Source organism: Neltuma alba, unplaced genomic scaffold (assembly GCF_004799145.2).
Source record: "Neltuma alba isolate B1F8T4 unplaced genomic scaffold, ASM479914v2 tig00006992_pilon, whole genome shotgun sequence".
In the NCBI taxonomy this organism is placed as follows: domain Eukaryota; kingdom Viridiplantae; phylum Streptophyta; class Magnoliopsida; order Fabales; family Fabaceae; genus Neltuma; species Neltuma alba.
Window position 1 is genome coordinate 72,241 of NW_021634645.1, and position 20,128 is coordinate 92,368.

At 33.6% G+C, this 20,128-nt stretch overlaps 3 protein-coding genes across 3 annotated transcripts; all 3 read left to right on the forward strand.

Annotated features, from left to right (window-relative positions):
- The first annotated feature begins 3,271 nt into the window (after positions 1-3,271).
- On the forward strand, positions 3,272-5,520 carry LOC114751630 (putative F-box protein At1g67390). Its single transcript, XM_028940294.1, has 3 exons — positions 3,272-4,243; positions 4,350-4,487; positions 5,194-5,520. Exons 1-3 carry the CDS (start codon positions 3,272-3,274, stop codon positions 5,518-5,520), a joined length of 1,437 nt encoding a protein of 478 aa, XP_028796127.1.
- A 1,966-nt stretch (positions 5,521-7,486) lies between these two features.
- On the forward strand, positions 7,487-9,888 carry LOC114751631 (F-box protein At1g80960-like). Its single transcript, XM_028940295.1, has 2 exons — positions 7,487-8,668; positions 9,559-9,888. The coding sequence occupies exons 1-2, from the start codon at positions 7,487-7,489 to the stop codon at positions 9,886-9,888; spliced, it is 1,512 nt and encodes a 503-aa protein (XP_028796128.1).
- Positions 9,889-14,533: 4,645 nt separating this feature from the next.
- LOC114751642 (11-oxo-beta-amyrin 30-oxidase-like) lies at positions 14,534-17,179 on the forward strand. Its single transcript, XM_028940303.1, has 5 exons — positions 14,534-14,819; positions 15,597-15,814; positions 15,924-16,171; positions 16,239-16,626; positions 16,751-17,179. The coding sequence occupies exons 1-5, from the start codon at positions 14,534-14,536 to the stop codon at positions 17,177-17,179; spliced, it is 1,569 nt and encodes a 522-aa protein (XP_028796136.1).
- Positions 17,180-20,128: the final 2,949 nt, after the last annotated feature.

Sequence of the window (20,128 nt, forward strand, 5' to 3'; positions counted from 1 at the left end):
TGAATGCAAGTAACCTAAACTATAAAAAGAGATTTTTGATTTTGAAAAGCTGTTAATTAAATACTACGAATCAAATTGAAATTAAAATACTTTTTTTTTGTTTTTATATAAAAGCGATTAAAATGAATGGAGATTAAAGAAATGAAAATGAGACACACAAATAACACTGATAAAAATCAATCCTCCAATTCAACAACGCATGCAATCATCACTCTAAAAGATGTGGGAGTTAAAAACAATGAATTAAGAATTATAATTAAGCTTTTAATCCAACAACCGAGCCACCTCGAGTTGCCACAAAATATTTTCCTAAAATCCCAACTTACTAACTGCAACCAGAATAGTAAAATGGGATTAAGGATGCTAAAAACCAATGCTTAATTAGAACTCTTAAATCCAAAATAACAGAATTAAAGCTAGCAAGAGACTATATGATCCAAAATTCTAAGCCACCTTAGAAAATCACAATATATTAATTCCAAAATCAATACAGATGTCATAACCACAACATTATAATTGAGATCAAAACTATAAACAGCCCAATGTCAAATACTAAGCAATAATTCAGTCACAATAATCTACAAATATAATCAAATTAAGCAATACAATTATCCCAACAATCAGAAAAACTATCCTAAGACCTAGGAATTGTTAAACAATTATTGAGTAAGAAATTAAAGCAACTAGAACTCCCCCTTAAAGATCCAAGCTCCTGCCATTATTGTTGAATCGGAGAATTATTAAGCTCTAGCCATGGATTGCCATAAGAAATGACACAATCAGTATTTTGCTACAGGATCCCATGGAAGAACGCAGGCGTCGTCGACTCGTGCTCGCTGGTGTTCAGCTTCCGCCGCGCCCAGCTCGTCAGCGTCTTCTGTTGCGTTCGGCGTCTTCTATTGCCTCGCGTGTGCCTTGCTCTTCGGATGAAGGTGATTCGGCGTCGTGTGTGTGTTAGTTTCTATTTCAGCGCCGCCACCCCTGTTTCGTGTGTGTGTTCCGTGCCGCCACCCGCTTCTCTGTTTTGTTCTTTTTCCTTCGGCGTCCCCCGTCTCCAATGAAGAAGAAGATTAATTGAATATTAGGTTGGGGGAGGAGGTGCGCACCGTTTTGCTCTCTTTTTGTTTTTTTTTGTTTTGTTTTTATTTTTTTATTTTTTTATATTTCTTTATTTTTTTATTTTCATTTTTATTTCTTCCAAAAACCTGCAAGCAAAATGCAAGGATAAGGTAGCATTAATTGTCCTCAAAAATCAATTAGTCACAATTAAACCAAAATATGACAATTTTGCCCCTATAAAATAATAATTCAAAATAAAATAAATTAAATCAATTAAGGCAAAAAGGGACCAATTAAGCTGACAAAACTCATATAAAAGATACCAAAATATATAAAAAATAATTGAGTTTGTCAATGAGTCATTAGTTTAAAATGTAGTTGAATCCATATAAAACTAATATAATCATGATTAAAAATAATATAATATAATTAGAGGATATAAAAATATTTATAAATAATATCTAAATAAAAAAGCTGCCATTAATTTATAAGTAAATAGAAATATTCCCTTATAATAAATAACATATAATACAAACAAAATAAAATTATTAAAACACAAATCTGACCAACCATTACTTAACTTAGAATAATGTCGTTTTATGACTTTATAATTAAATTGGTCAACCTGCTTGAAACTCGTGACCAAACCAATTAAGATACTTCTCGGTGCTTAGAGGACCCAATTGTTGAGTTGGTTTTAGTCTTAAATATAAAACTCATTTATTATATTTATAAAATTTTTCTAAATTACGCCTATAGATTCTCCCTCAACTATAATCAAGTAAAAGAGGAAGAAGGGGTATTAAGAAAGAAGGCTATGGTGTTTTAGGAAAAACGTGTTACATTTATTATAATTAACTAACTTACCGAACTTTCTTAATATAATCAAATTAGTTAAATGTGTCTTATATTAAAGACTAGAGGAGTACTAATTACTCGATTCATTGGTAGTCTAATGATTGACTTCGGTTAAATTTTAATACCATACACGCTTGTTCCATCAACATATAAAAATATTAACAAGAGGAAGGTTGTAATAAAAATTAAATGTTCTCAAACTGACCTTTTAATATAATTGCTGATACATTAATGATGGTATATCCTCAAAACGTTGCATATACATTAAAAAGCCATGTACATTATGGACGAAAAAAATCATGTTCAATGAATACTGCTTTTGACCAAAACCAGACATGGTATTAAGAAAACACAAGGCCAGACAGTGAATCCAAGTATATCCACTTCATTAATACACACATACTTTTCTGGTCCTATTTATAAGGTATTGAGAGAAATTTTTGTATGGATATACAATTGTACCCTTTATTTATTATTATGTTGACTTTGTTTATATGAGGTATAATATATACTCCTCCGATCCAAAATATATATAAAGGTCTTATATTTAGGATCGAAAGAGTATTAAATAAAGTTATAAAGTTGTTAGATTTTAAATGAGAGCTTATAGAGTTTAAGATTTTTCTTTATTTGTGTAAAACATGTTAGAAGTGACTTATAAATAGAACTATAAGAGTATAATCATAATTAATAATTCATGAATCTTAATTAATCAGAATAAATGTACACTTAGTTCTAGAGAATATGGTAAAATAATGACAAGATAATACTTACATCAAATTTTTTATATCTATTATGTCAAGTTCTTCTACGTCACATATGACCATGTATTCTATTTTTAAAATATTAGCATTTAATAACATTTAGTTATAAATCCATATAAAATAAAAAAGGACACATGATTATATATAATTGGAGTACTTGACGTTATTGATACAAGGAATTTGACCTAAATTTTTTCCCCATAATGATCTATATCAAAAATTGCAAGGAAGTGTTAGGGAAGAATTTATTATTTTTTAAATGAATTTGCTAATAAAATCATTCATGTATGGAAGTAACAGAAAAATGGTTTTAAGAAAAATGTTTTCTGATCACAGTTAAAAGAAAGCCATTAACTCAAAATTTTAAACCAATTACCAAAACCAGAAATTAAGGGTATTAGGACAGACAACTTGCTTCTGTCTGGACGCAACCCTCGTGTCATTCATGCAGAAAGATAACGGACAAGTTAATTGCGTTATATAGTCAAACTCCTCTTTCTTCTTCCTCTCACACCTCCACTCCCAAAGCTCTCCTTTCACTTCCAAACCCCGAATTTCTGAACAAACTTCATCAGCCCACCAAAATGATTATGACCAGATCAAGAACCAAGGCCAAGCTCGCCGCTGCTGATGAAAGGCGTGACTACATAAGCCAGCTTCCAGATGAAATCTTGTGCCTTATCATTTCTCTTCTTTCAATCGACGAAATTGCAAGGACCAGTGTCCTTTCAAAGAGATGGAGGGGACTTTGGCGATTCATCTCTACCCATCTTGAGTTTGACGGAAGATGTATGATTTTGCCCTTAGCTCAAAGACTGTACCCTGAAGAAGTTCTTAGGAATGCCTTCTGCAGAAGAATCGTGAGGTATGGTCTGGCGATCTCTACCGTTTTGCTTCGTCTCTCTACTGATTTGCACAGCTGCCGAATCTTCCATTTCCCATATAGTATTTACTGTGAGGAAGTTGTGACCTGGCTCAGACTTTTAAAGAGAAGGAATGTGAAATTTTTAAGCCTAGAGAGTGATGTTTTTGACATAGGAACAACCCGGCTTATCCTTTTAAGCGAACATGAGAGATTGTTGAAACCTAATTTTCCACCGGGGATTTTCTCGGGATTGTATTCACTCCAGCTCGTTCACTACGATCTGCGTACTTCAAAACCATTCGAGGGATGCGAGAATCTGAAAACCTTGATTATGAGGGAAGTGAATATCGATGATACTACATTGAATGAAATTTTGAAGAACTGTCAGCGTTTGGAGAATCTTTGTCTGGATCAGTGTACCGCTGGTGGGTATTTAAAACTTGAAATCCATAATCCCAATTTGAGGGTTTTGCAGCTGTATGCTACGAAAATTGAGAAATTAGTTCTTGTTGCTGAGAAGCTCGAAGTTTTGGTCTTTGATACTTTGATTGATCCGAGGATTATGGAACTTTATTCCCTAAACCTGAGGGCTATCCATTGTTACACCCACTCGATGGTCGGATCAGTGACGGCTTACATTGAAGGGAGGTACCTTCTCAAGGCTTACGATCTTCTTGGCTACTTCCGTTGGTATTGGGTAAGTTAAATTAAATAACAGTGCTTCTATGATGTCTCTCTGTTTTGTACTATATTATATATATGATGCTGCTAATTTTAACCATGTCTTCATTTTCACTTTGTAGGGTTCTGAGAGCAATATTTTGCTGACTTTGTCAAAAATTTCAATTGATATAGACCTGAATGATGCAATAGAGTGTCACTTATTTGTATGCTTCATGAGATTATGCACTCGTCTGGAAACTCTTGAAATAACTTTACCGGTATGTGACATCAAGTTTCCTCTCCATTTTATTGTGTTCAGTTTGTTCGTTGCACCCTGTAAACCCTTGAAAGGGATTGCCTTAAGGTTTCTACTTAACTCTAGGTTATTGTCAAATTTAGCCATATAACATTGCATATTCACTTGAAAGCAAACGTTTGCATATTATAGTTCACTCCCATTGGTGGCTTATACTAAGATGTCTATCTAGCCTCTATCTTATTGTCTTTACAAGGTTCAGCAAGAGATTAGAGTGAAATGAAATCAAAAGATAACGTTAGTGTGTGTGACTAATATGCTGCCTTGACAAGCCCTTCTAATTAAGGGGTCAAATATAATGAAACATATATTTAGAGTTTGTGATTAGGTAGTATATATGCACTGACTTACACCTTATTAGCAAATTTTTGATGTAATAATTGTTGTCCCGTTTCAAAATTCTTTTTTATGTTAAGTAGACTGTGAGCTCATAATTTACAGAGTCTAAAATCATAAGGGATATTGCTTATAACTTGTAAATAGGACTGTAAACTCTTACGAAGTGTATATAGATGTGGATATATTTTTCTTTCTTCATGATTGCGTTATACATGCTTATGATCAGAGTGTGCATTATTATATTGGTATGTATCTGTACATCAATGAACAAAAATGAAAAATCTGTTCAGCAAATATGTTACTTTATAACTTGTTTCTGCAATTTACAGGCCGTTCCCGATGGAAATATGATTGATAGATATAGTTACTGGGAACGTCAACGTGCTTGTGATCCTATCAAAAACCAGTTGAAGTTTGTCTACTTGAGGGGATTCAGAGGGAATACCCAAGAGTATGAATTTTTGAAACTTATCATAACAAAAGGTCGGAAGTTGAAGAGAGTTACTGTTATATGTAGGCAAAAGATCAATGCAAAGAAGCTCATGGCTCTGAAAAAGGCTTCCCCTAATGTTGCCGTCATCTTGGAGTTCAAAATACATAGAGATCTAGATGAGACCACTGAGCTTCAACGCAGGGAGATCATAAAATACAAGTAATTCTCAACAAGTCAGTATATGTTCTCATCAAGAGCTTCCAGCCATATGTGTCGACTGGTGTCATAATGTGTAGAAACTCATATAAGTACTTGGTACAATGACTTTGAATAATGATTTTCCGGGTTTGTGACAAGTGCTGGTTAATTAATTTGTTTGTGTTTGAGATGCTAATAGCATGTGAATTTTATTACTACTGCGTTATGCAAAAATTTTCAGTTAATGTTTACTTCATCTTTTTATCTAATCTAAATCTGAAATAAAAGCAGATAGTTATTTTCTCATAATTAATTTCTGAGTTTAATACTGTAATTATTCATTCTGCCATATCAAAACCTTGTGCAAAAGAGGTTAGGCAAATAAGAATATATCAAGACACTTCCTTCTAGAAATGTTTCCTCTTTACATATATCCATTAACTCGTCTGCCTAAAATACAAAGACATGTTGGCAAACTACAAAAGGAAAATATTAGCAAGATATTTTTAATATAATAACTCAGAATCGATCTGGCGTCAATGCAAGTAATATATATATATATATATATATATATATATATAATCCCGCAAAATGTTGCATACACACACACGCATAGACAAAAACTAAGTACGTTGTGTTAAAAAAAAAAAAACATGTGTATATGCTGAAGACCGATTTTGGCCAAAATCATTACATAGTATATATTAAGAAAGCACAAGATTATATCCTAGATAGTGGATATGAATATCCACTTTACTGATCCAATAATATATTTTGCCGCTAATAGTATCTTAGCTTCAAAACACAAAATGTCGTAGTAGAACAGAAATTACAAACTTCTAACATGATTATTTCACCAGTCACTTTAAACGAATGGTTTGTGTTATTGTTACTGTTCATAATTTTTTTCCCATTTGTATTGAAACAAACGCAAAACGAAACACGCCTTTCTTTTTTTTCCCCCATGATGATCAATAAATCAATAAAATTAGACCATATTAAGCTGTTTTAAAAATAAATAAATAACGGGGAATGGAACTTTAGGCAAAATTATTTTTTATTTAATAGAATTTTTTCCTTTTGGATATATGCCGAAATCGTGCGCATTTCACAATTTATTTATGAATTTACAGCTGCTGCCTGCTCATCTTGGCAAACCAGAAAAAGTGAAAATAGGAAGGTTCAGGGAAAAAAAGCTAAAAAGAAACAAATAGTTAAATACTTTGAACCAAATATTTTTAATATAATTACTCAGAATCTGGTACATTAATGCAAGTATATCCTCAAGAAAATGAAGAAAACCATGTATACATTGTGTACCCAAAAGAGTTGCATGTATATTGAAAACTGTTTCTGAACCAGAACCGGACATGGTATTTTTTAAAAAAAAAAAATACAATGTCAGATGATGAATATCTACTATATTAATCTATATAAAAGAGAATTAGATAGTCTTAATTAATAATTCCTGATTTTAAATTAATTAGAATGAATGTGCACTCACTTCAGAAAAGATACAATGATATACATCAGAAATTGCAGGGAAGTGTTTATTACTCTTCCAATCCTTAATATAAGACCCATTTAACTAATTTGGCTAGATTAAAGAAGTTAGGTAAGTTAGTTAATTATAAGAAAAGTGACGTATTTTTCTCAAAATATCATAATCATCTTTCTTAATACCCCATCTCCCTCTTCTATTTGATTATGGTTGAGAGAGTATCTATATGGATAATTTAGAGAAAATTGATAAATATAAGAAATGGGTCTTATATTTAGGACCAAAACCAACTCAAGAATTGGGTCCTATATTAAGGACCAGATGAGTATTATTTTTTTTAATGAACTTTGCAAACAGAAAAAAAATTCACTCGTACAAGTAACAGAAAAATATATTGTTTTGAATAAAAAAAAATCTGATCACTCTTAAAAGCAAACATTTAACTCAAATTTTAAACCAATTACCAAAACCAGAAAATATAATTAATGGTATGACCACAGACAATTTGCAGCTGTCTAGATGCAACCCTCAATTCATTCATGAACAGAAAGATAACGGACAAGTTAATTGCTTTATAAAGTCAACTTCTCCTTTCTTCTTCTTCTCACACTCTCCCATTCTCAAAGCTCTCTCTTCTGGACTTTCACTTCAACCCAGAATTTCTAGACTCTCTTCTCACCACTCCACCAAAATGATTATGACCAGATCAAGAACCAAGGCCAGGCAGATTGATTTCATAAGCCAACTCCCAGATGAAATCTTGTGCCTCATCCTTTCTCTTCTTCCAATCGACGAACTTGCAAGGACGAATGTTCTTTCAAAGAGATGGAGGGGATTGTGGCGATCCATCAATACCCATCTTGAGTTTGAAGCGAGACGCATGATTATGCCCTTAGCTCAAAGAGAAGACCCTTACGAAGCACTTCGTCCCTATTCAGAACTTGGTAAACTCTTGAATCGTCGCATGGATCTCCATGGTCTAACGATTGCTTCCTTTTTGTTTTTTCACTCTGGTGACTTGCAAAGTTGTCGGTTCATCCATTTTCCATATAGTATCCTCCATGAGCACGTCGTCACCTGGCTTGGATTTATAAGGCCAAAGAATGTGCAAAATGTAAGCATAGAGTGTGAGCTTTATAACATAGGAACAAACCAAAACTGTCTTCGACATTTACCACCTTCTGAGAGATTTTCAAAACCTAATTTTCCAACGGGGATTTTCTCGGGATTCTGTTCACTTCAGCTCATTCACTACGATCTGCGTACTTCAAAACCGTTTGAGGGATGCGAGAATGTGATGAAAACCTTGATTCTGAAGAATGTGGACATCGATGATGAAACCCTCGATGGAATTTTGAAGAACTGTAAAGGGTTGGAGAATATATGTCTCTTTGAGTGTTCTGGGTTTAGCAACTTTGAAATTCAAAATCCCAATCTGAAGGTTTTGCAACTGATTGCTTTGGTCCTTGAAAAAATACTTGTTTTTGCTGAGAGGCTTGAAGTTTTTCTCCTTGATACTATCACTTCTCCGGGAAGTATGAAACTTTATACCCCAAGCCTTAGGGTTATCCATTGTTACAACCACTCAACATTGGGATCAGTACTTGCTTTAGATCAAGAGAGAACCGTCCTCAAGGCTTTCAGTCTTCTTTTCAACTTCCGTTATTATTGGGTAAGCTAAATCGTAGTTCTGTGACGTCTCTCTGTTTTGCATATATTAATTTTGTGTGGTCGGTGCTAATTAATTAACCAAGTCTTCATTTTCTTCACTTTGTAGGATTCCGGGAGCAATATTTTGTTGACTTTGTCCAAACTTTCAATTGATATGGACCTGAATGATGCAGTACAGTGCATTTTATTTACAGCTTTCTTGAGATCATGCACTTGTCTGGAAACTCTTGAAATAACTTTACCGGTATGTGATGATATCAAGTTTCCTCTCGATTCTATTATGTTCAATTTGTTCATTTTACCTATAAACTCATGAAAGAGAGTGCCTCGAGGTTTCTACTTAACCCTATCTTGGTGTCCATTGTGCCTTATAACATTGCATATTCATTTAAAAGCAAACTTTAATATATTATACATAATCCACTCTAATTGGTGGGTTATATTATAGCCAACGTAACATCTTGTCTTTACAAGGTTAAGCAAGAGATTAGAGTGAAACTAGAAACATAATGTTTGGGTCTATGTGGTTAAGTAAAAAATAATGTTATAGCTTTTGGAATTGTGTAAGTCTTAATAATCCAACGACTGATGTTAGAATCATTGGTATACGAGTATGATTCTAAAAAGACAACTTATGTGGAAGGAATGTCTTGCGGGGGTGGGGAAGAGATATTTTCTGTGCAACCATTTACTACTTTTAGAAAGGCCTCGATTAAAGTCAAATGTATGAATCGACTGTAGACTCATAATTTATAATGAGTCTGACCGATGCTATTTATGACATATAAATAGTACTGCAACTTTTTATAAATTTTATAGACTGTCCAGATTACTGTATTATGATTCTGATCAGAGAGTGCGCTTATTATATAACTCTTTTCTGTTCTACAGGTTATTCCTAGTGATAATTTTATGGACGGATCTAGTTACTGGAATTTCGAAAATGCTTGTGACTGTGTCCAAAACCAGCTGAAGTTTGTATATTTGAGAGGATTCAAAGGCAAAAATGAAGAATTTGCATTCTTAAGGTTCATCATAGCAGAAGGCAGGAAGTTGGAGAGGATTACTATAATATGCAGCGAAGCAACTATCGATGAACAAAGGCTTATGGCTATTAGAAGTGCTTCTCCAAATCTCTCAATAATCTTGAAGTTCAAAATACGTAGTGCTGTACAAGAGATCGATGAACTTCAAGGCAGAGCGCTGATAAGTTATAAATAGTTCTCAGGTTCTGGGTTTGTTACTAAATGTTATCTACATCTCAGTTCGTATGTAGTAGTTTGTGTGTTTGAAATGGTGATAGTCACCTAAAAAACCCTATTTGAAATATATATTGTTATTTATGTGTTTCGCTGCTTTAGTTGTGCATTTTGGGTGGTATATATTATGCAAACAATTGTTCAATTAATGCTAAATTTATCATATCTGCTAGTCTAAACCTAAATTAAATAGAAGTATCTAGTCATTTCCTTGATAATTTATGAGTTTTAGTGCTGCTCATCTTGACGAATTCAAAAAGAAATAAGTACTTTGGGGCCAATATTTTAATTTTATACAGTTATTTTGATAGAATTTGCTGCACAAATTTTATATATACATACACATACATATATTAAATTGTAGATACTGCTAATAGCAGAAAGTTACTAATGAGATCAAACTCACGATTTTTTACTTATACAAGAGCTTTCATACAATAATACCATTAGCTTTATACTATCCTCAGTTCTAAATATAAAATTAGTTTGTAGTATAATTTCTGATTCTAAATATAAGATTTGATATAATTTGTATTATAAAGTAGATCTTATATTTAGAACAAGAGGATATTATAATTAAAAATTTTGCATACTTGAAGGACCTTTTGCTTGGAAACAAACTTATAACACTTTTCCCCTTTACCTATCAAATGTATGTTTGCCTCTTTCTTAACGTTTCTTTTCACATGTTTTTTCGTTTACTTTGATATAAACGTAAAATCAAAGATGCTTTTATCGATGTAAGGTTGAACCGTTTTCTTATAGTGGTCAGCAAAATGTGACTAAAGGCCCACGTACAGTTTAATTAAACTCATATTTTCTCTCTTTATTTCTGTTTTTTTAAATTTTTTTGAATGATGGAGGAGATAACTTAAGCTGTCTAATTATTTTTATCCTTGATATAAATTCTTTTCCATTTTTATACAACGACGAAATTATGCGCTCGCTTGACGAGGAAACAAACTTGGGGTCCACTCTCCAAAATCTATGTTGTATCATGTGAATTCATCACATAATAAAACATGGTTCTTGGAGGTGGCGTTAACGTTAACGTAACCATTTGTTCAATTAACTTTAACTCCATATATACATAATCTAATATAAATATAAGGCTAAATTAATTAAATAAAAGCATATCAGAGTAATTTCCTCAATAATTAACTAATTAATGAGTCTTAGCGCTGCTGATCATCTTGGCAAATCAAAAAAGGGAAGCATTAGTAAGAGCAAGGTTCAAATAATAAAAACAAAATATTTTTTTGGGTGTGTATAATTCATAGAAAACAAGTTTAGGATCTAGTATTTTTAATACATTCATTCTGACCAAATCCTGTGCATTAATTTCTCATACATAAATAATAAGAAGACCATGTACCCAGTGTAATAGGAAAAACAATGTACTTTGAAACCCGCCTTTTGTTAAAACCAGACACATTTTTCTTAAACACGGGGCCAGATGATCACTAATTTGTATAAAATAAAATCAGATATCTTAATCAGTAATTACTGGATTTTACTTAACTAGAATGAATAAAATCATATATACAGGGTAAGTATGTTAGAAAAGAAATAAATATCTTTTTCAAGGACCTTTTTAGTAAAATTACTCACAGAAGGAACAGAAAATATTTGGTTTGGAAAAAAAAAAAAAAAGACGAGGATTTTCTGATCCTTCTCAGAAGAAAAAGATAATTAGCTCATTGAATTTAAAACCAATTAATAAAACCAGAAATGAATAGTATTAAGACAGACAATATATTACTGTATCAGTCCACATGCGACCCCCATCTCATTCATACACAAAGATAACGGGCAGATTGATTTATATATAATTAGCTGCTCTTTCTTCTTCCCTCACTCTCCAATCTCAGAACTTGTTTTCTCTCCAAACCTTCTCTGAGAGAAAAACCAACTCAAACGCAGAATTTCTTGGCACACACTTCACTCCCCAAAAAATGTCTATGACTGGATCATCATCATCAACAACCCAGCCCAACCTGGCTTCTGAAAACCCAGATATCATAAGCCAACTCCCAGATGATCTCTTGTGCCTCATTATCTGCGTTCTTCCTATAGATGAAGCCGTGAGAACCAGTGTGCTTGCAAAAAGATGGAGGGGACTATGGCGATTCAATACACATCTTGAGATTGTAGGGGAGGCGTATGATTATGCCCTTAGCTCAAAAACAAAACCCTGAAGAAGCCAATGATCCTCATTCCACTCTTAGTCATGTCATGAACATAAGCCTCGTGTTATGGCCCGACGATCTCTTCTATTTTGGTTAGTCACTCTAGTGATTTGCATAGTTGCCGATTCACCCATTTTACATATAGTATCCTTTGTGAGGAAGTTGTGACCTGCTTAATATATGCAAGGGGAAAGAATGTGAAAAATTTAAGCCTAGAGTCTTCGTTTTTTGACGTAGGAACCAACCAAAATTGTCTTAAACAATTACCAGGTCCTGAGAGACTTTCCAAACCTAATTTTCCAACGGGGATTTTCTCGGGGTTTTGTTCACTCCAGCTCATGTACTACACACTGCGTACTTCAAATCCATTTGAGGGATGTGAGAATCTGATGAAAACTTTGATTCTGAAGGGTGTGAATATTGATGATGAAACTCTCGATGCGATTCTGAAGAACTGTAGGGGGTTGGAGAATATTTGTCTCCTTGAGTGTTATGGGTTTAGCAAGTTTGAAATCCATAATCCCAATTTGAAAGTTCTGCAACTGAATGCTTTGATCCTTGCAAAAATAGTCGTTTTTGCTGAGAGGCTTGAAGTTTTACTCCTTGATACTATCATTTCCCCCCATCGTATGAAAATTTATTCTTTAAGCCTTAGGGTTATCCATTGTTACAACCAGGCGATATTTGGATCAAAGCTTTCTTCAGCTTCAAGGAGACCCGTTCTCCATGCCAGCCACCTTCTTTGTCATTACCAGCTTTTTTCGGTAAGTTAATGAAATAACTAGACTGTCGTTATGTCTTTCTGTTTCTGTAAATTTTGTGCGGTGTGGTGCTAAGTGTGTCTTCTTTTCCACTTTTTGTAGGGTTCTAGGAGCAATATTTTGCAGACTTTGTCAAAACTTTGAATTGATTTGGACCTAAATGATGTACGAGTGTGTTCAAATGATGTGTTTCTTGAGTATATGCACCGTTCTGGAAACTCCTGAAATCACTTTACCGGTATGCTATCAAAGTGTGCAATGATATAAATATACAACCATGAAAAAAATCTGTTCAACGAATATGATAATTTATAACTTATTTCTGTTTTTACAGGCCATTGTTGAAGGATTGAAATATATGCGTAGTTTCTGGGAGCGTCAAGATGCCTATGATTACGTCGAGAACCAATTAAAGTTCGTTTCCTTGAGAGGTTTCAAGGTCTACGATCAAGAATTTGAATTCTTAAAGTACATTGTTACAAATGGAAACAAACTAGAGAGGATTACGATTATATGTAGCCAGGACATTTACACAGAAAGGGTGACGACTCTGACAAGTGCAAACCCTAATCTTAGAATCGTCTTCAAGTTTCAAACACAAGATGCTGATGAAGAGCTCGAAGAACTTCAAGAAAGGGAACTGATAAATTATAAATAAATAATTCTCAGCAAGGCCGATGATGTTCAAGTGCGTGCTTGCAGTTGTGTCAATGGGCGTCACAATTTAATTTGAAGCAATAATGCGTGTTTGAAAGACTTTCTGGCTATTTATTGTTTGTTTAGCTTGTGACTTCTTTTAACTATGCGAAGTTCTTCCCCCTTTTTTTTTTCACTTTGTTTGTTAAGTGCTTATTTTCTCTCATTTTCTAATATTGTTCGTTTACTAAAAGTTTCTCTTGTTGTCATCGCTTAATTTTTTAACTTCGATCCACTCAATATTTATAGGAAAAAATAAATCGGGTTATATTCGTGTTCGCATGATATATAATAATTTACTACCCACCATCAGGATGAATCCAAATGATAATTTACTCCGCAAGTCCTATGAAATCCACGATTTTTTTTAATAGGCAAAGGTATTTTTTTATTAGAGACAATCCTGTAACACATCACCTAATAAGAATTCTAACTTTAGTGCACCGCATTGTGGAGTTAACCCTTTCTATTAGATCTAACTCTGTTTTGGTTGCCATCGATAATTTTGACAATCCTATAGGTAATGTCAATCAAATTGACTTTTGTTTTTTATAATTAAGGTAAATATATATAATTTAAAATACATATATTTATAGTATTTTTAAATCACTCTAGTTCCCATCGACAAATTAATATTTCAGTTGTCGGTGTGCCAAAATGAAATTATTTCTATTTTTGCTATCTCAACGTAATTAATTTAGATATAAACATCTCAAAAGTGAACAGCGAGAGAGAAGATCAATTCCTAGAACCAAAAAAAAAAAAAAAAACAAGAAGAAGAAGAACCTGCTTTGGCCGGCATGAAGGCTTTCTGATAATTCAATAATACAACTTGTTCTCTTTCACTTGCTCTTTTCTCTACTGTGAGATTCTTACATATACAAAAACATATATATATACATACACTCTCTCTCTCTCACATAAGCAGAGGAGGAGGGGGAAGGAGAGAAAGAGATCTATGATGGAAGCATCAGAAATAACAGGAGTGGTAGGTGCAATAATAGGAGTGATAATAGTGATAAGATGGGGTTGGAAGATGACGATGTGGTTATGGGTAAATCCAAAGAGGCTAGAGACAGCTCTGAGACGTCAAGGTCTTGAGGCTGATCCATATAAATTCTGGGTCGGTGACTTAATCAGAATGGTTAAGATGCAGCAACAAGCCAAATCCTTGGCCCTGCCAATTCATTCCCATGACTTGGTTCCTCATGTCTTCTCCTTTGTCCACTACGTAGTCAATAAACATGGTAGGACTTTTCCCCTCACTTTCTCTGTTAATTCTCATTTTAATTTGTTAGGAATTATGTATATGTATGCTTTCCAAATGAATCCTTTACTAGTCATAGATAACATGACCTGCTATATACCACATTCTGTCTTAATTATAAGACTTCTTTTATAGTATACAAATGAGATCTTATAAATAAAACCAGAGATAATATATATTTATTAATTATGATGGGTTACCCTTGACCTTTCACTTAATAGATTAAAATTTTAAGATGGGATTGTTTTTGAAATTAGGTAATCAAGAGTAATACAAGATTTTTCAGACATGATTCTATCCATATTCTGGATTGAAAAATCTTAGCTTAAATGATTACTTTTTTGTACCAAAAAAAATTAATTTTATAAATTAAAATAAAATTATTCATATGATTTTTCCTTAACTTTTGAATTGAAATAATTTTTAAAGACTAATTAATTAAAGATGTCATCTGCATATTATTGGTTATTTGTATAGGTAACATCAAAATAATGGCCTTGTAACCTACGTATAAAAACTTTCCTGTAAGTAGGAAGTTGTGGGTTCATTTCCATTTATAATTTCACGCTGTTAGTATTTACACATCTAATAAAAAAAATCAAATTATATAAAAAAAATAAAAGTTTGTAACATTTCAAATCAAGAATATATTTCTTAATTAAAATAATGCTGTCCACGCAAGTCATAATGAACACACAAACATAGAAAAGTTAGAAATCATAAATAGAAAATTAATTTCTTTCCAATTGAAGCGCAGGTAAGAATTCTTTCATGTGGTGGGGACCTACGCCAAGGTTAGTCATTATGGATCCTGCACTGATAAAAGATATGTTCAACAGAAACTACGACTTCATAAAACCTCCCATGATTCCTATTACCCAATATATATCCAGTGGACTTGCATTCTATGATGGCGACAAGTGGGCTAAACACAGAAAAATTGTCAACCCAGCATTCAATTTGGAACACTTGAAGGTTACTCACTTACTGTCATTCCAAATCCCACTGCGCTAACACATCTACTTTTATAGATTAATGGCTGATGTACAATCGGAATCTTAATTTCTTCAACATCTCTCTACAGGCTGTGATTCCAATCGTTTTCCAAAGTTGCAATGATATGATGAAGAAATGGGAGAACATGTTGTCCCCAACAGATGAAACTTGTGAAGTGGATGTGTGGCCCTGGCTTAAGAATTTGACAAGGGAAGTGATTTCTCGAGCAGCATTTGGAAGTAGCTACGAAGAAGGCAAACAAATATTCAATCTTCTGACAGAACAAGCAGAACTTGTAATGAGTAATGTACAGAAACATCACATTCCATTGTGGAGGTAATTACTAAGTCTGGTATGCATTATCATCAATTGGAGATAAAGTACTGATGAAATGTTTTTGTAGGTTTGTACCATCTAAGGAGAACAAGAGGATGAAGGAAATTCATAGAAATGTGGAAGCTACCCTAGAGTACATTATCAACAAAAAGGAGGAAGCCATGAAGGCAGGTGAAACCACAAAGGATAATTTACTGGGCATGCTTTTAGAATCCAATCACAAGGAGATTGAGGAACAAGGGAACAAGAAGAACGTTGGGTTGAGTATGAAAGATGTGATTGATGAATGCAAGTTGTTCTACATAGCAGGCCAAGAAACCACTTCAGCTTTACTGGTGTGGACTATGATGCTACTGAGTAAGTATCCTGATTGGCAAGGACGTGCGAGGGAAGAAGTCCTGCGAGTCTTTGGCAACGAAAGACCAGACTTTGATGCACTGAGTCGCCTTAAGATTGTAAGCACGTTTGTTTGTGTGCCATACATAGTATTTTTTTTATTTTTTATCAAAACATGAAAAAATGTATACCACTATTGAACCACAAACATGTATATATTTAAAACGAAATTTGCTATTACAGGTAACAATGATCCTGTACGAGGTTTTGAGATTATATCCACCAATAGTAGGGGTAGACCGATATGTTGAAAAAGACATGAAACTTGGGAAATTTTTCGTTCCTGGAGGGGTACAGATTTGCATACCAATACTTATGATGCACCATGACCAACAGTTGTGGGGAGATGATGCCAAAGAGTTCAAACCAGACAGATTTTCTGAAGGAATCTCAAAGGCATCAAAATGTACTCCTGTTGCCTTCTTTGCATTCGGAGGGGGTCCTCGAATCTGCATCGGGCAGAACTTTGCATTGGTGGAAGCGAAAATGGCGTTGTCTTTGATTCTACAACGTTTCTCCTTTGAGCTTTCCCCAGCATATTCTCATGCTCTCACTACTGTCGCCACTCTGCAGCCTCAACATGGTGTTCAAGTCATTCTGCATAAATTGTAATGAATTATCATATTCAAGTACGAGTTCACCAACTGTCGTTATTTGGTTTGTGTATTATTTCAGAGCAACCCATATCTACTATGTTAATAAAAGTAAATGAATGTAGTTATACTTCTGCAAACGCTTCTGGCACATCTAGGCATTGAAATACTAAGCAAAGAATCACTTCGAACTCCTCCCCTGTTTTGGAGCTCAAAAAATGGTGGAGGGTTTTGAAATGGCGAACATTTGTCGATTTAAAATAAAACATAATATTTACTTATTACACAAAGAATATAAAACAATTTATCAAAAATACAATTACCTCTTCAAAAAAATTTAGTAATGCCGGAGATGATGATATTGACCATGCGTATCCAAAATGGGGGAAAATTTCATAAAATGGAAGCAAATAGTACAGCAACAAAGAAATAAAAGTAATATATTTCTCTTAGATTGAATTGGGAAGAGGTCAGAAATTAAACCAAAATAAATAAATGAATCCAATGCCCCTATCAGAGGGGGATGGAGGAGGTTTTAGAAATTGGTTCATGTGAAGGAGAATATACAATATTGGTGGGATCCAAAAAAGACACGTGACTTGTGATCATTTAAGAAAGGAAAAATGATATTGAGGTCCCACACAAGCAAATATCCAGCAAAAAAGTCCCCTCAAATCTGATAATTATTTTAAAGTCCCAAAGGGACTTGGCTGCAATTTTCAGAAACTTAAAAAGAGTTTCTCATCCTAGCATGGCAAAAACAAAAGATGCTGAGTTTTCTGCACAATGTGGCTCGGCTATGGTTGAGAGAGAGGACGTAGAGAAAGAAGGAAGCAGCCATTCATAATGAAGTATCTTCCCATTACCATTAGTAAACTCCAAAGAGCTTTCATTTGAATCTCCACAAATCTTCAGATCTGGAACCTTCTTTCCTCTCCTCTTCTACAACATTTTTCTTAACAGATTGATTGTGTTTGGGAATGGAAATTTAGAAAATCGTTTTTGCCTTTGGTATTGCAAAGTTTTTGTTTTTGGTCTAAGATGAGCAAGTTAATCAATGAAAAAGCTGTGTTTTTGGTTGGTGTGCATTGGTGATTTAAGTTGGGTTTGTAAGATGATCATGGGTGCTCTGTTTTTGGATATATTGTGGGTGGTTTTGCTCTGTTTTGATACAGTTTAGTGGCAAAGAAAGAAAAGATAAAGATTAGGATGAGTAGAAACCCTTAGTATGAAATGGGATATTGTGTTGTCAATGTATGCCATGACAGTTGTCAATGTTGATGCTTCACTTGTTAATGACAGCTGCGTGATTCTTGATGCAGGTTTATATTATTTATGGCAAGTACATCTGGAAAGCATCTATTTTGCTTTGTTCATATTAGGAGAAATTTATAAATGATAGAGAAGATGATATAAGATATGTAGGAGGTAGTGTAAGAACAATAAATATAAAGCACAGTGCCACTATTGACAAGTCACAATACCACCATTGACAAGGGATAGCCACCATTAACAAGCAATAGTAAATGATATCATATACCTTTAAATCACATTTTTCTCAGACTTATATCTGTAGGTACGTTGACAAGCGATAGTGCAACCAATGACAATTGATATTGTCACCATTAACAAGTGATAGTGTAATTATTGACATATTCTTTTATAATTGTATATTAGTAATAATAGACTTTTAATAATGATTATATATGACAATATAACCACAACGTAATATGTCAATGTGATTGAAAATATCATATCATGCTAAAAGAGGTTATGTAACTTGAATTCACATTATTGACAACTTACATCAGCAAATTAATTGACAAGTCATACTGCAATAATTGACAAGTCATAACAGGTCTATTGACAATGTAGAGTGCATCTAATTACAACTGAAATGACAGCAGAATCAAACATGCTAGTTCATAGCCAACTTTCATTTACACCTTCATAGACATGAAACTACACCTACTTCACAACCCATCCCAACAAAAACATAGGGGTTACATATAATTACCAAAGTAATTATTGGTGTGTATCTATTTACAAAAAATTCCATTCACACCCATTTATAAAATATTCCATTCACATCCATAAACAAAAAATAGCTGACTTCCATATGTTCTTAGCTGGGATTTGGTTTCTTGCATGTCTTAGCAGTGTGTCCAGACTTTTTGCATCTTCCACAATGATAAACCTTCTTATTTTGGAATTGAGATTCTATCATATTAGTTTTTGGCCTCCCTGGAGGCCTTCTAGTTATGGGTAGATGCAAGAATGTTTGGATCAGTATATGAGTCATAGTAGGTGTTGGAATCATTTCAACAGCACAAGAAATTGATGGTGGCTCTCTAATCTCATCAAACAAAGTAGGTGGAAACATAGACAATCCATTTACACCTCCAAATAATTGATCAATCCTGTAGGAAATAACAAGTCAGGGTGCATGTATTGACAAGTTGGTAGCAAGACAGTAAGAACTGACATACCAAGAAATAACAATAGCATATTTGTTCAACTAAACTTATATATCTTGCCCCTCCATTGTATTATCCTTTGTTGCTTCTATATGGTCCTTATTTCCATTCTCTTCTACATATATATGACCAGTTCCTTCATTAAACCTTATCAAATGTTCTACCCCATCATCATCTACTAACTCCACAAATGTTTTCCTTTTATCAAACATAACTGAAAATTTCAAAAGAAATGAGCTACTTTCTTTTCCAATATATAATTGATGATATAATTTCCTTCAATTCTTCATAACTTGTGCCCTCCTTTATACTTGTTGTTCTTATACTACTTCTCACATATCTCATATCATCTTCTCCATCATTTATAAATTTCACCCTATATGAACAAAGCAAAATAGATGCTTTCCAAATATACTCGCCATCAATAATATTAACCTGCATCAAGAATCATGCAGCTGTCATTGACAAGTGAAGCATCAACATAGACAACT